Source organism: Bubalus bubalis, chromosome 5 (genome assembly GCF_019923935.1).
Source record: "Bubalus bubalis isolate 160015118507 breed Murrah chromosome 5, NDDB_SH_1, whole genome shotgun sequence".
NCBI classification, from domain to species: domain Eukaryota; kingdom Metazoa; phylum Chordata; class Mammalia; order Artiodactyla; family Bovidae; genus Bubalus; species Bubalus bubalis.
This window is the reverse complement of record NC_059161.1, coordinates 104,978,441-104,993,519: the sequence shown is the minus strand read 5'-3', so window position 1 is coordinate 104,993,519 and position 15,079 is coordinate 104,978,441. Positions and strand designations below refer to the sequence as shown.

At 36.3% G+C, this 15,079-nt stretch overlaps 1 protein-coding gene across 2 annotated transcripts in view; it reads left to right on the top strand.

Annotated features, from left to right (window-relative positions):
* The window catches only part of PRMT3 (protein arginine methyltransferase 3), a 129,701-nt gene that overhangs the window by 66,706 nt on the left and 47,916 nt on the right, over positions 1-15,079 (top strand). For both annotated transcript variants that reach the window (XM_025286294.2, XM_025286293.2), the window contains 2 exons: positions 3,321-3,399; positions 14,771-14,958. In XM_025286294.2, coding sequence (XP_025142079.2) covers positions 3,321-3,399; positions 14,771-14,958 — 267 coding nt within the window. The remainder of the gene's footprint in view (positions 1-3,320; positions 3,400-14,770; positions 14,959-15,079) is intronic.

Here is a 15,079-nt window from a genome sequence, read left to right as displayed (position 1 = left end):
GAAAGGAATGGGGAAAGAAGAAAACCTTTTGCTTCTACCATTTTAGCCCAGTTCTATCCCATAGTAGTAGACCCCATATGACTTCCGCCAAAATAGAGTCGTGTGATACAGTCTTTAGTAGGTTTTATGTGTTAACTCTGTGCCAGGCACTGTGCTAAATCCTTTACATGTATCAACAAAAACATTTAATTATTTGCTTTCAGAAATTCTCCTACCTAATAATGGTGGCTCACTCTAAAAATTGTGACATAAAGGCATGGCATCTAGGAAAGGATGTTCAAGCTTCGAGGGATGACTATCCTTCTTTTGTTTGCTTGCCCTCTATCTCAGGTTGAGTTTGGTTAGCAGCATTTGGAATTGAATCCTAAAGCCAGTGTTTATGATGGGATCTGAAGATTGTCCAGAGTTATTTTTCCAGCTACACATCCTAAAATAAGTCACTTAACCTCGCTGGTGCTGATTTCTCTGATGTGAAAATTATGTTGTTTAAATAGTTAGAACCTCAGAAGCTCTCTCTAATATTGTTTGATCAGGATTCTGGGTAATCATCATGGGGTATGTGGAAAAGGGCTTATTGATATTTTTTATTTTGAATGGAAGTAGACATATAGGAAATTCTTTTAAGTATAAATACCAAACTTCAGAGGATTAAGAAAAATTGACATTTTTAACCCAGGGGAAAAAAAATCTCTCTGAGAACCTTGAAGTTGGAATTGGCACTAATTTGGCCAACCTGATCAGATTATTTTGATTGGGTTTACAATTTTGTTTATCAATTTTAAAGAAATTTCAAGGATTTTAAAAAGAGTCTTTTTATTTTTTGTATGCACACACATATACATAGTCTTGGATAGTCTGGAAAAAAGTGAATCCTGGGGGAAAAAAGAAAAGGAATTTTAGTTCTGACTCAAGGATTTTAATAAAGGACCATTCACTAAGTAAATACTATATGATTCTGAAGAATCTGGTAAACCTTCCTTCTCTAATGTATTAAACATAATTTCACAAAATCTCCGTAGCCTTTACAAATATAATTTTCAGTACTTATTTAGTTAAACTGATAAGATTTACTGCTGTAAACCCTTTTATTAACATTTATTAACATATTTAGATCTCTCAACAGCACTATGATATAGAATACCGTTGTTATTGTCACTGTTGTTATCATGCATTTATGAATGCATACTCAGTTGTGTCCCAACTCCTTGAGACCCCACTGGCTGTAGCTTGCCAGGCTCCTCTGTCCATGGGATTTCCCAGGCAAGAATACTGGAGTGGGTTGCCATTTCCTCTCCAGGGGGTCTTCTGGACCCAGGGATTGAACCTGGGTCTCCTCCATTGCAGGCAGGTCGTTACTGTTTGAGCCACTAGGGAAGTCCAAATCCTTAATTTTCCTAAGTAAACACATTAATAAAAGAGTTTTGTTGCTAAGTCTGTGTTTTGTAGGCAGTTATTTTCTTATCAATCAATTAGTTGGGGGGAAAAGGTAAATGCCGGTGTAGAGTTGCTAGCAGCAATTTAATTAGGTTCCGTTATAAGTGATTCAAACATGAGAGCTGTATTTTCTGTAAATTTAAATTTGTTGTTAATCTCTTGGGAAAATTACACATTCTGGTTTTACAGGTTTTTCTGGTTGTATAGAAACTTTTGAAATGGCAACCCACTCCAGTGTTCTTGCCTGGAGAATCCCAGGGATGGGGGAGCCTGGTGGGCTGCCATCTATGGGGTCGCATAGAGTTGGACACGACTGAAGCAACTTAGCAGCAGCAGCAGCAGCAGAAACCTTTGAAACATCGTTCACTGTGTTGTATATTGATCTTGTTAGACACTTAATTTGTGCACAGAGCAAATGAATGAAAACAGTTTAGTTTCACAATGCTGAACGAGGGTAACACTCATATTCATTCACCTTTAGCAATAATAGGGTTTACTGTATGCTAATAAGCACTGTACTGAAGACTTAACTTTCCCTACTGTTCAGGGCTATTGGGAGATAGGCCCCAGAAGAAGACTAATAGAAACTGGCTTTGATCTCTCACTTATAATTACTTTATCATTTCTATAATAAACTGTGTAGCATACTGCTAGAATGTGTTGTGTATGTGACACTGATAGAGTAAGCCCCCTACATAACGAACCTTCAAGTAGCGAACTTTGAAAGATTCAAGTGTGCCAAGCTAGCACACTGTACTACTGTACTTTTCAAGTTGCTTTACTGTAAGAGTAAAAATGTTTCCTTAATTTTTTGTTTTTTTATGTTTTATTTGTATGAAATGTATTATAAACCTGTTACAGTACAGTACTATATAGCCAGTTGTGTTAGCTTGTTACTTAGGCTAACTTTGTTGGATTTACAAATCGGACTTACAACTGTGCTCTCAGAATGGAACTGGTTCATATGTAGGGGACTTACTGAAGTAGTGAGTTATCTTTTTATTTGTGCTGTGATTATCCTTTTTTGGTGAAGGAGTCAGCGGTGTTCTCCAGAATCTGGAGTGCACTGGGGCCAAGTTTCACGCAGTGTGTTTCACAACAGAGTTGTGCAAGATGTTGATACATGTTACATAGGAAAAGAAAGGTCTCTAGTCAGAAAGTGGGCGATACTTATTTAAAATATGTTCAGCCATACTCTTCACTGTAACACTTTTCAGAACTTGTTAATGTGCTGTTGTGCATTATGAATCTCTCCGAGGAGAATAGAACATCTGATCTCTTTGATTAAAAGTCCCCTCCCCTCTTTTTTAAAAAAAAAAACTCTTCAAAGAGAATGTCTTTGGGCAGAAAATAACTTTGGGAAAAGATATTCTAGACCAGTTTCTCAGCCTTAACCCTATAGACATTTGAGATCAGACATTTGTTTGTTTGGGGGGCCATCCTGTATCAGTAAAAGATGTTTATCAGTAAAGGATGTTTACCTCCTAAATAGTTGTGACAATCAAAAATGTTCTCTGGGGGCAAATAGAACAATTGGTCTAGATTCATACTGCAGTATTCCAGGAAGTTATACAATACATTAGCAATTTCTATGTGAAACTTTGCTTTTAATGGGGAAGAAACAATAGTCTAGGAAGTGGAAGCACAGGTAGAGAAGGTTCATTACATTCTACTGTAATAAACATTCTCGATCCACTTTGTACCCTGGCTTGATTTAATTATTACATGGGGAATTTCCTGCAAAAGGTAATTTCAAACTTTGAAGACTATTATATAGTAGAGACAAAAAATTATTTTTTGCTGAAATACTAGCCTAGATATTTAAAGTTATCTGCTTATGATATTGCACATTTCTGAAAACCACTTTTTCCTTTTTATTTATATAGGGCTATTTTCTTCTCTTTGAGTCTATGTTAGATTCTGTCCTTTATGCAAAGAACAAATACTTGGCAAAAGGAGGATCGGGTGAGTATAAAATTCTAGTTTTAGTAATCTAATTTTACTCTGGCAGAACCAAATGAACCTTTGGATTTCAAATAAACTATGCATGACTGAGAAAGTTCCCAATAGAGATGAAGGATGTTTCCATTAGAGGAAGCTTTAAGACATTTGTTTAGTGTACTGTTGGTAGTAGAACATTATATTAATATAAGATATGCAGGACTCCCAAGTTAATGGTATTCTCGTGAACACTTGAGTCTTTTGATTTGTTTGTTTGTTTTTATGACATTTAGTTGTTGTTTTTCCCCCAAAAGAGTGTTTCATACTAGGTTGAAAATCATTCACTTTGGTAGCAAATTTTCCATGACTTCACTAAATGTATAAACCTGTCTTCTCTGTGATTTAACAGGAACATTTAAATATTGGTTTCTGTTAAATTTATAAAGCACCGCATACCAGTCAGTATTTTTAAATAGATCCCAATAAATGTGGAAGGCTTCCTTTTCATGTCTGTAGTGAACTTTCACTCACATTATCTGCATACTTGGTGAGATTGTGTTTTATAGGCTTTCTGCTGTAAACAGCTGTATACAAATAGAGTGTCCTCAGGATTATGTTTTGCTCATCTTTGGCTCTCTACTGAGCTCTACAGCTCCTGGACTATAGATGGATCATAATACATGTTTATTGCATTGAATCATTAAAACTGAGTTGAATAGCATCTGTCTCCCTTCACTCACCTTTCCCTGGATCTTCCCTTTCTTAAAGCTTTAGAATTAGTAAGTCATTTCTGTGGTCAGAGTATAGTTGATAAAACTGCTATATAAAAGTAGATGAAAAGGAGGATACATTTTGAACTGATATCATAAAAGCACTTGAGCATACATATGCCTCCTGCGCATTCGTGTTCTATGAAATTACTTTGGCAGTAAAAATCAGTAAGGCCAAAACAGAAAGTGCACAGAAAATTCTCCAGTACAATTGAGGACTTTTTATAGTAGCATTTAAGTGGATTGCCTTTCTTTTGTAAAATGCTCTCATTTTATCGCTGTATTTTCTGCAACCGTTTCAAGATATGTTTCTGATCTGTGACATGAATGTGGCTAGAATGTTTTAGATATATTTTACCCTGTAATAATTGGCTATATATCGTAATAATTGCAGTTTTTTTTTTTTATGACAACTATACTTAATGACTAAAAACTAATATTATCTACTTTTGTCTGCTGCTGCTAAGTCACTTCAGTCGTGTCCAACTCTCTGCAACCCCATAGACAGCAGCCCACCAGGCTTCCCCGTCCCTGGGATTCTCCAGGCAAGAACACTGGAGTGGGTTGCCATTTCCTTCTCCAATGCATGAAAGTGAAGAGTGAAAGTGGAGTCACTCAGTCGTGTCCGACTCTGTATGACCCCATGGACTGCTGCCTACCAGGCTCCTCCGTCCATGGGATTTTCCAGGCAAGAGTACTGGAGTGGGGTGCTTCTCCACTACTTTTGTCTACTAGTTGCCCAATAATACAGTGTACCTTTATTTATTGTATTACATATAATCGTCACAACAGCCCTTTGAGATTTTAGAAACATAGATGTCCTGGATGGTACATTTAAATATCCAAGCCTTGAACTTGTTTTTCTAAACACAGATCTGCCAGACTCTAGTATTCATGTTCTATTGACTGTTCCTTGTTGTTTCTTTACTAAAATGCATTTTATTGAATCTCATTCTTGCCTTGAAGTTGTTTCAGGGGAAGATTCAGAAAACTGTTTCCATACCTCCCTGAGTGGTATTCATTGATCTTACTGAAGGACTGACAGCAGTTTAATACATTTAAATTGAATTCTTGATGAAATTCATTAAGAACTTACAGCCATGTGAATAAAGAGGTTGTAGCTGCAACAGTGGCAGAGCTATTTTCCATCATCGGAGGGATAAAATAGAGACACATAAATCTATCTCTTGCCATATTTTTATATAGCTGCTTTTAGCACTCAGATATTCTAGGGGTGTATTAAAGAGAGGTCAGCATTCAACTGCATCAGTGGTGCTATTGAATGTTACTTGTCAACAGAATTAAAAAAGTAGGAAAAGACAAAAATGAGTAACATGAAGTGGTTTAGCCTATTTTGTGTATTTGAGCATGCTTCGATGAATATCATTGGTCATCTAGATGCTCATTCTTTTATTGCAAACAAGAGTTTTATGTTTTTCTTAATGAAAGATTTACTAAGCAATTAGTAGTGTAAAGATTTAAGAAAGAATAACTGAATTATGAGAAACAGACTATTGAAGACTATATAAGCATGAAGGGACCACAATTTATTTTTACAGGAATCTTAGTTCAATTTATGTCTCACTTTATATATAATGGCAAGGCCTTCATAAAACATAGTCAGCCAATAGCTTAAGTATTCACTCTCCTAATCACCAAGTAATCCACAGTACTTTAGAGGTGCTCATTTTCTGTTATCACTAATAAAACTTTGTGGGGATTCCCTGGCAGTCCAGTGGTTAGGCTGACGCAGTGCATTCACTGCCTTGTGCCCTTGTTCAGTCCTCGGTTGGGGAACTAAGATTCCACATGCCATGTGGTGAGGCCAAATAAAATAATTAAAAATAATTTTTTTTAAGTTTTGTAAAGTTACTGAAAGTGGGTTTACTACTTTCTGCTTATTATCAGTTTACCAATTGTATATCAGAAATGTAGTGTTTTTACATCCAACCAACCAAAAACTCAGGAGGAACACCAGGAAAATGTTAGATCATGACCAGTGCATATTTTTACAAGAAATTAAGCAAAGAATCGGACACGACTGAGCAACTGAACTGAAGATGAAAACCAATGTATATTTTAGGATTGAAGCATAGATATAAATGTTTTATACACTAAAAGTGTCAAAATACCTGCACAGATTTATCTTTAATAGGAATTTATGTAATTCATTATTTCATAGTTCGAGGGTTGGCTGTTTTATGTCGTTTAAAAATGACAACTCACATCATAGCATTATAAGTACATTTCGTACTACAAAGGTAATATTAAAATGATACTGTTGATTAAAGTTGAATGGTGAGGCTTGTGGTCATGAGTCCTGTCTGTGTCTTGATTGTGGTGGTGATTGTATAACTGGTGTATTTATCAAGTCACATAGGATTATACACTGAAAAGGGCAAAGAGAGTGAGTTTTACTGCATATAAATTTTACCTCAGTAGAATTGACTTAAAAAAAAAAATGAAGCAGTATTACCTCCGTCAGGTCAAATGAATCATGATATAATTTGATTTCTAGCTGTTTTGAAAAATAAAGGTATGTACTAACTTTATGCCCACTTCTGTAATTTTTGTTAGTATTATCAATGTATCTCTCTATAACTAAAAAATAATTGGGTGATTAAGAAGAGGAAAGGAAAGGGAAGAACCAAGTAAATACACTAACTTTATCATTACTCGTGATAGGAGATTAGTAAATACTATTAAAAAGAGAAACAGAAGATATTTTGTAAGGTTGTAATTATAAAGTTAGCTATTAGCACAAAAAAGGCAGACTTTGTAAATAAAAGAATACCTAAGAAAAAAGGAAAAAGACTGTGCAGTTGAACTGCTTAACAAACAAAATAAAAACTACAGATACAGAGTAACATGATAGGAACAAAAGTTTTCATATCAATAATGTACATGGACTAAACTAATTTATAAAAGAAAAAAATTTTTACATTGGAACACAAGAGAAACCCCGATTCTGTGGTACACTTAAAACAAAATTACATAGAAAAGTCAGGACAAAAAAAAGATACTCAAGCAAAGAGGAAAATACAGTTACATTATTGATACCTAACAAAAGGGAATATGGGCAAAATATATAATTATTCATAAAAATAGGGCTTAGCACTAAGGAGCAAAGTCATGCCCATCTTCATAGCTACTGAAAAGGTTGATGTATATAAAATACGTGAACAATCTGAAAATTTGGTTAAGAATGGCATACTTAAGTTGTTTGTTTCTGAGAATCTTCCCCCATGAAATATCTTCTCATTATAAAAGGGAAAAGAGTAAATTTATCTGTAGAAGCCTAGCAAACTCCACTTTTAGTCATAATCAGAGTTGGCATCCTCGAGAATTGGGCTAATTAATACTGTTGGAGCACGAAGAAATAATTTGTTTCTTTGAAACATCCTCAGAACTGATGAGTTTTGTAAAATTATAATGTTGCATAGAAATGTAGAGGCCCATTAAAGGAGACATCTTCTCTGGTATTGGAAAAGAATGTTATTTTCATTGCCTTTCATTACAAGGAAAATGAAAGTTTTCTTCCCCTCTCATACAGTCAGAACAAAACTTAACTTCCTTATGAGGTCCTTCTCAGTATACCGCTTCTCTAATTTATAAATTGTCAGGATTATCAAGTTGAGAACTTTGTTTATGCAAAGCAGAGTTTTAAGACAGCCATTTCCTAAGTCATTATTTCCTGACCTTGACAGACCATCACAATGTCTGGGACCTTTTATTAAAATTCCGGATACTTTTGAACCAAAAACCACATCAGATACTTTTGACCCCGAAACTTGGGGAATCATCCTGTTTTTCAAATTTATTTAAGGTGTACACAGTAGTGGACTTCTGTGGTGGTTCAGTGGTAAAGAATCCGCCTGCCTAGCAGGAGACTCAGGTTGGGTCCCAGGGTCGGAAAGATCCCCTGGAGAAGCCCACTCCAGTATTCTTGCCTGGGTAATCCCATGGACAGAGGAGCCTGGAGGGCTACTGTGCATGGGATTGCAGAGTCTGACATGATTTAGCAAGTAAACAGCAATAATACACAGTAGTAGGTATTGCTGAGATTTAGGTGTGTATCATTAGTGGAGCCTCAGTCATGGACTCGTGCCTAACTTGCAAAGGAGGGAAAGCAACTTTTTCTCATTTTCAGCTTCTGTAAAAGAAAGCAGATCTGTCTCATAACAGGAAATCTCATGCAGAGTTCAGAAGAGGGCAGCAGAACAGAGTGGCAGATACATACATTGGAATCCTGGTCTATGCTAATAAGAAATTGCCTCTGTTAAGAGTTCCAGGTTTACAAATGCCTTTCCCTTGCAAGCTGAACTCTAGAGTGTATTGACTCCTCCCCCATTTCTGCTTGGTTGCTCTCCTTTTTAGTCTCTTTTTGCTTTATCACCTTATTCCTTTACTCAGATGAAATGGGTAAGGCAGAACGTTCCCATTTTCCTCACTTTGCCCTGAAGTTTTTATTATCTCTAATCTTTCTCAACACTTTTCTCTTTCCTCATTCTTTTCCAACAGGTGCTCATTAGGGCAGTTGAGTTCCTCTTTCCTTTTTCTCTGTTTGAAAAGCACAAAATGTGGCATCATGAATAATGGAAAGCACAAAATTTTGCAGTCAGACCTCGAATTAAATCCCTGCTTCATCAGATGACTAGTTACCTAGTTAGCTGATTAACAGTATTTAATTTGGGCAAGTTACTTTATTCCTCTGAACTTCAGGTTCCTTATCTTAAAAATGAAGATTATAATCTAGCTTTATAGAATCAGTCAAAAGTTTAAATGAGGTGCTTGACATAAAGTAGTTGCTCAATAAAAGTTAATTCCACTCCTGAGTTTTAGCTGATAAACATGAGATTCATGTTAAATTTATACATTATAAGAGTTTGCAATCAATTTAGGCATTTTCACCTGTCTTTTGTATAGTACTTTTACATAACTTATCTCAGTATAATCAGTCACTGAGTCTGTGTCATAGTGCTTAGAGGTTTCCTTCAGTATTTCCATAATTCACTGTGTACTTCCTCATCTTCAGATTCATTTTGCCCACATTTATTATTTTGGTTTTGTTCAGTGATATTGCAGTACTATTGTTTTCTACCTTTTTTAGTATAATTTTTTCAGTGTATATTACAGCCACAATTTAGCCTAGCTAAGCTTTAGAGTGGGCCCAGTCAGTATTTATTATAAGTTAATGATGAGAAAATGTTCCAATTTCCAAATAAACAGTTGATTTTTAAGATAACCTTATTATATAAATTGAAATTAATGTTTTAAAACTCTGCGATTATTTGATGATGTAGTTACCTAGTAGTACATTTTCCTTGATGTGTGATAGTCATTTTATCATTGACTATTATTTCACTGAAGTTTTCCTCTATGTGGTTCATATACTGTGAAAAGAACAGTCTATATTGACTTATTTTTTATCTCATTTTTGTTACAAACCTTTTCCTTCTCTGGTTACTTATATACAAACAATGATGCTAGTGTTTACTAGGAGTAGTTTCTTCATGCATCTCAGTCTTATCCTTTAGTGTTCAAAAGTTTGTGAGGCATTTCTAAGGGATAAAGGATTTCCCATCTTTATCTGTTCACCATGTGAGCTGTTCTAGTGACAGATGAATTCTGGGCAATGAATCGAGAAGGACACAGATGTCAAAGCCATGAATTTATAAATGGTCTGCTAAGAGAAGGCTTTTGTCCAATCAGTGCTTTGTTAATTTCACCTACAAGAGGGAATAATTATTCAATTATGCTTCTATCTGACAAAAATCAGATGACAAATGTGTCAGAATGTGAAGGTAAAGGGTTAGTCAGGATTCTGGCAGGTGGCCCAAAATGTTAGCCAGCTGTGAGGAGGTGGATAAAGAATCAGATTGACCTATAGCACTGATAGCAGGTCTTTTATGAATATTCGTATATCTTACTAACTGAAAGATAAAAACTTATTTCTAAATTCTAACACATACAGAGGCCATGATTTTTTATATCTTTGTGAAATATATTTGATAATTAGCTTGAAAAATAAACTTCAAAAAATTAAATCATATTCCTCTTTAGTCTGTTTCTTCTTATTACCAACATATTTTTTAAATTGTTTAACAGTTAAAATATGTTATTGTTACTTCCTATAATCTGCTAATTGTGTGAGCAATTTTTTTTAATTGGAGAATAATTGCTTTACAGTATTGTGTTGGTTTTTGCCATACATCAACATGAATCGGCCCCAGATATACATATATCCCCTCCCTCCTCAACTCCCCTTCCATCTCCCTCTCCATCCCACCCCTCTGGGTAGTCCCTGAGCACTGAGTTGAGCTCCTGTGTCACACAGCAAATTTCCACTCGCAGTCTATTTTGCATATGGTGATATATGTTTCCATGCTGTTCTCTTGATTCGTCCCACCCTCTCCTTCTCCAGCTGCGTCCACAAGTCTGTTCCCTATGTCTCTCTCCCTTGCTGCTCTGTAGATAGGTTCATCAGTACTGTCTTTGTAAATTCCATACGCATGTGTTAATATACAATGTCTTTCTGACTTACTTTACTCTGTATAATAGGCTCTAGGTTCAACCACCTCATTAGGACTGACTCGAATGTGTTCTTTTTTATAGTTGAGTAATATTCCATTATACACCCCACCCCCACCCCCCCCACGATTTCTGTAAGATTCATCTGTCGATGGACGTCTAGGTTGCTTCCATGTACTGGCTGTTGTAAAAAGTGCTGCCACAAACATTTGGGTACTTGCATCTTTTTCAATTATGGTTTTCTCAGGGTATATGCCCGGTAGTGGGATTTTTGTGTCATATGGTAGTTCTATTCCTAGTTGTTTAAGGAATCTCCATACTGTTCTCCATAGTGACTATATCAATTTATATGCCCACCAGTAGCAAGAGGGTTCCCTTCTTTCCACATCCACTCCAGAATTTATCGTTTGTAGAATCTTTAATGATGGTCATTCTGACTAGTGTGAGGTGATACCTCATTGTAGTTTTGATTTGCATTTCTCTAATATCAGAATTGCTTTTTAATTAGTTTAGTAACTGAGTTTTTCCTTATAAAAACAGTGGAAAAGTTATCCTTATTTCTTAATGCTATTACTAATGAGTACATCATATTACTTGATTCAGTGCCTGATTTCGGACATTTCTACAAAAGGCTAGATAGTATTTTAAGTCCAGTAGATTTTTAATAATATTCTAAAATAGAAGAATTATACACTGCCTCATCTGTATTAGGAATATCCGTAAGACGCTTGCTCCTTGGAAGAAAAGTTATGACCAACCTAGAGAGCATGTTAAAAAGCAGAGACATTACTTTGCCTGTAACAAAGGTCCGTCTAGTCAAAGCTATGGTGTTTCCAGTAGTCATGTATGGATGTGAGAGTTGGACTATGAAGAAAGCTGAGCACTGAAGAATTGATGCTTTTGAACTATGGTGTTGGAGAAGACTCTTGAGAGTCCCTTGGACTGCAAGGAGATCCAACCAGTCCATCCTAAAGGAAATCAGTCCTGAATATTCATTGGAAGGACTGATGCTGAAGCTGAAACTCCAATACTTTGGCCACCTGATGCGAAGAACTGAGTCATTTGATAATACCCTGATGCTGGGAAAGATTGAAGGTGGGAGAAGAAGGGGACGACAGAGAATGAGATGGTTGGATGGCATCACTGACTCGATGGACATGATTTTGAGCAAGCTCCGGGAGCTGGTAATGATGGACAGGGAAGCCTGGTGTGCAGGACTGCAGTCCATGGGGTTGCAAAGAGTTGGCAATGACTGAGGGACTGAACTGAACTGATACTTAGTGTCCTGCTTATTTTTGTAGATAAAGTTTTATTAGAAAATAGCCATGCTCATGTATTTATAATTATCTGTGGGGCTTTTACATCATAGCACACCAGAGATGAATAGTTTCAGTAAAGACCATATAGCTTACAAAACCTAATACAGTCACTTTATATAAAATGTTTGCTGACCCCTGATCTATTATGTTCCTCTTTAAGGGTGAAACTACAGGACATAATGTTGGAAAGCTTCTGTGATGGTCATATTAAGTCTGACAAAGTGTACATAAAAAACTTGGTGGTGGTTTAGTTGCTACGTCGTGTCCAGCTCTTGCGACCCCATGGACTATAGCCTACCGGCCTCCTCAGTCCATGGGATTCTCCAGGCAAGAATACTGGAGTGGGATGCCATTTCCTTCTCCAGGGGATCTTCCTGACCCAGATATCTAAAGTTGCTTCTATTTCTTCTTCAGTGTTCCTCATCGTAAGGACCTGGTTCAGAAACTAAACATGCATACCTTTCCTATAGCAGATAACTCGTGCTGAATCACCATTTGCAGTAGCATATCTTTTACTTTGAAGAATTTATATCAGTCAGAAATTTAAACACAGTCAAGAGGCTTACCACATTAGTGGAGGAAGAGGAAAATAGAAGTAATCCAGGTTACCCAGCAGTCAACTCCAGCCCTGGGGAGCTGTCACACCTGACTCACTTGCTGCTTTAGACAAGACTTGGGAAACTTACCAGTATCATAGCACCAGGATTTTTTTTCTGGGTATCTCAGATGTCAGGTTTGGAAGAAGCAGTTGCTTTGTTGTCAACAGATCTTACCATGGGCTTTATTTAGAAGATAATTTAGTACTGCTGTCATTGAATAATTCCTACAGCTGTGGAGAGAAAGTTTGGAGGAAGGAGGGTTATTTCTCTGATGTTTAAGTCTGAAGGCTAAGTTAATAATAGTGAAATTATTTCTTTTGTTTCTCCGGCACACATGTACTTGCTTTCATTGTGTTGATAGAGTAATGTGTACTTTATATTTTAATTCGCAAATTCCCTAAATGTTGACATTTGAAGGACAAAGTTAATTTTATTATTAACTTTTATAGAAATTTATATATTAAATTTTATAGAAATAATTTTATTATTGCCTAAAAAGCATCAGTATTGTTTTAAAATTTTTGTGCTGTAGACTTTTACTTGTTACTAGAAGAGGGTTTCTCTCAGCTTCCCTGGTGGCTCAGTAGTAAAGAATCCACCTGGCAATGCAAAGGACACAGGTTCATTCCCTTGTCCGAGAAGGTCGTATGTGCCATGGAGCTACTAAGTCCATGCGCCACACTGCTGAGCCTGTGCTCTAGAGCTCATGCTGCGCAACAAAAGAGGCCCCCGGCGTGAGAAGCCCGCTCACCACAACTAGAGAGTAGCCTCTGTTCTCTGAAACTACACACAGCAATGAGGACCAGAACAGCCAAAACTAAAAAAAAAAGAAGAGAGTCTCTCTGAACACACTATTCCCCTACCTCTCTTAACACTTTTCTCTTGGTATTGAATCCAGATCACCTCTTTTGAATTCCAGGCCTATGTATCAGCAGGTATTTGCATATTTTTACCTATTTGTCTAAGCATTAAACTCCCATATTCCTCTTGAATCTGCCCTTATTTTATTCGCTGTTGCCCTGGTTAGTACCATAGTTTGCCCAGTCACTAAGTATAAATCGTGTCATCCTTGCCTCTTCCCTGTTTCTCGCTTTCGCCAGCCTGTCTTACAGTCTGTAAGTTCTGCCTCCTAAACTTACCTTGACTGTATCTCCTCCTTTCCATTCCCACAGCCGTCACTCTACTTCAGATCAGCTGAATTATTACAAGTGCCTCTTTAAGTCTTGCTTCCTACCATTTATTCTCCACATTGCACTCCAGGTGGCTTTTCTGAAACCAAAATTTGACCAGGTGCTTCCTCATAGAAAATTTTTCACTGGCTTATCCTTATTCTCAGAATAAAGTCCAGTTTATTAATGTGGTTTACTCAGCCCTGGCTTTATTTTTTTTTGGTTTTACTTAGCTTTGTAGCTTAGTATTCCTTACTTACTCCTCTCAAGTTGGAGTGTACTATGTCCCTAGATGCCCACTGCCCACCCTACCTAGAACATATCTTCCCCGCCCCGCAAACATTCCAAACTTTCTTGTTCTTCAGCTCTCATCGTAATAATTTGTTTCCCTGCCATAAACAAACCTGAGTTAGCTGGGGAGTTTTTTTGTTGTTGTTTTTTTTTCTTTTCTGTAGGTCTCTTAGTACCTTATGCTTCCCCTTTCTTAGTATTTATTACATCACAAATAATTGTCAGTTTATTTGTCAAAATTATATAAATGTAAGTTTGAGTAGGGTCATGTATCCACAGTCTGTAAATTAGAGTAACTTGCACATATTTAGTGCTCATAAATATTTACCTTTTATAATAAATAAGAGAGGGTAATATGAACTGGTCTCCTGCACAACTATAAAATTCTGTCCCATAATTTTCTTTACATGTCACATAACATCTTTAGAAATGACTTATCTTTACACGTTTCAGAAGAACATATAAGGTAAAAATCTAGTACCTCTTTACAGTTAGCATGTTTAATATTAATAATTTCAAGCTTGTGTCATCCTTTTAAAATAATTTGAATAGGAGCTCATCATTGAAATCCTTGTTTTAATCTTACTACCCTCCATTGCTAGTAATCAATTGCTAATAATCTCTACTTTGGATTTGGTATTTCTGTTTAGCCTAATGATTATATTTTGTTATAAAGGGAGACAACACTAAATTGTTGGGTGTTTTATTTGTTACAGTCTACCCTGATATTTGCACTATCAGCCTTGTGGCAGTAAGTGATACGAATAAGCATGCTGATAGAATTGCTTTTTGGGATGACGTCTATGGCTTCAACATGTCCTGCATGAAGAAGGCAGTCATTCCGGAGGCTGTGGTGGATATTTTAGATCCAAAGACACTTATTTCAGACGCCTGTAGTATTAAGGTGGGTACTTACCTAATTTTCTTTAACGGTGTAGCTTTTTATTATTTTTCACTTATGAGGTTAGTATTTCAAATTAATGAATTGATTTTAAGTATGGGTCTTCAAAACTAATCATTCTTCA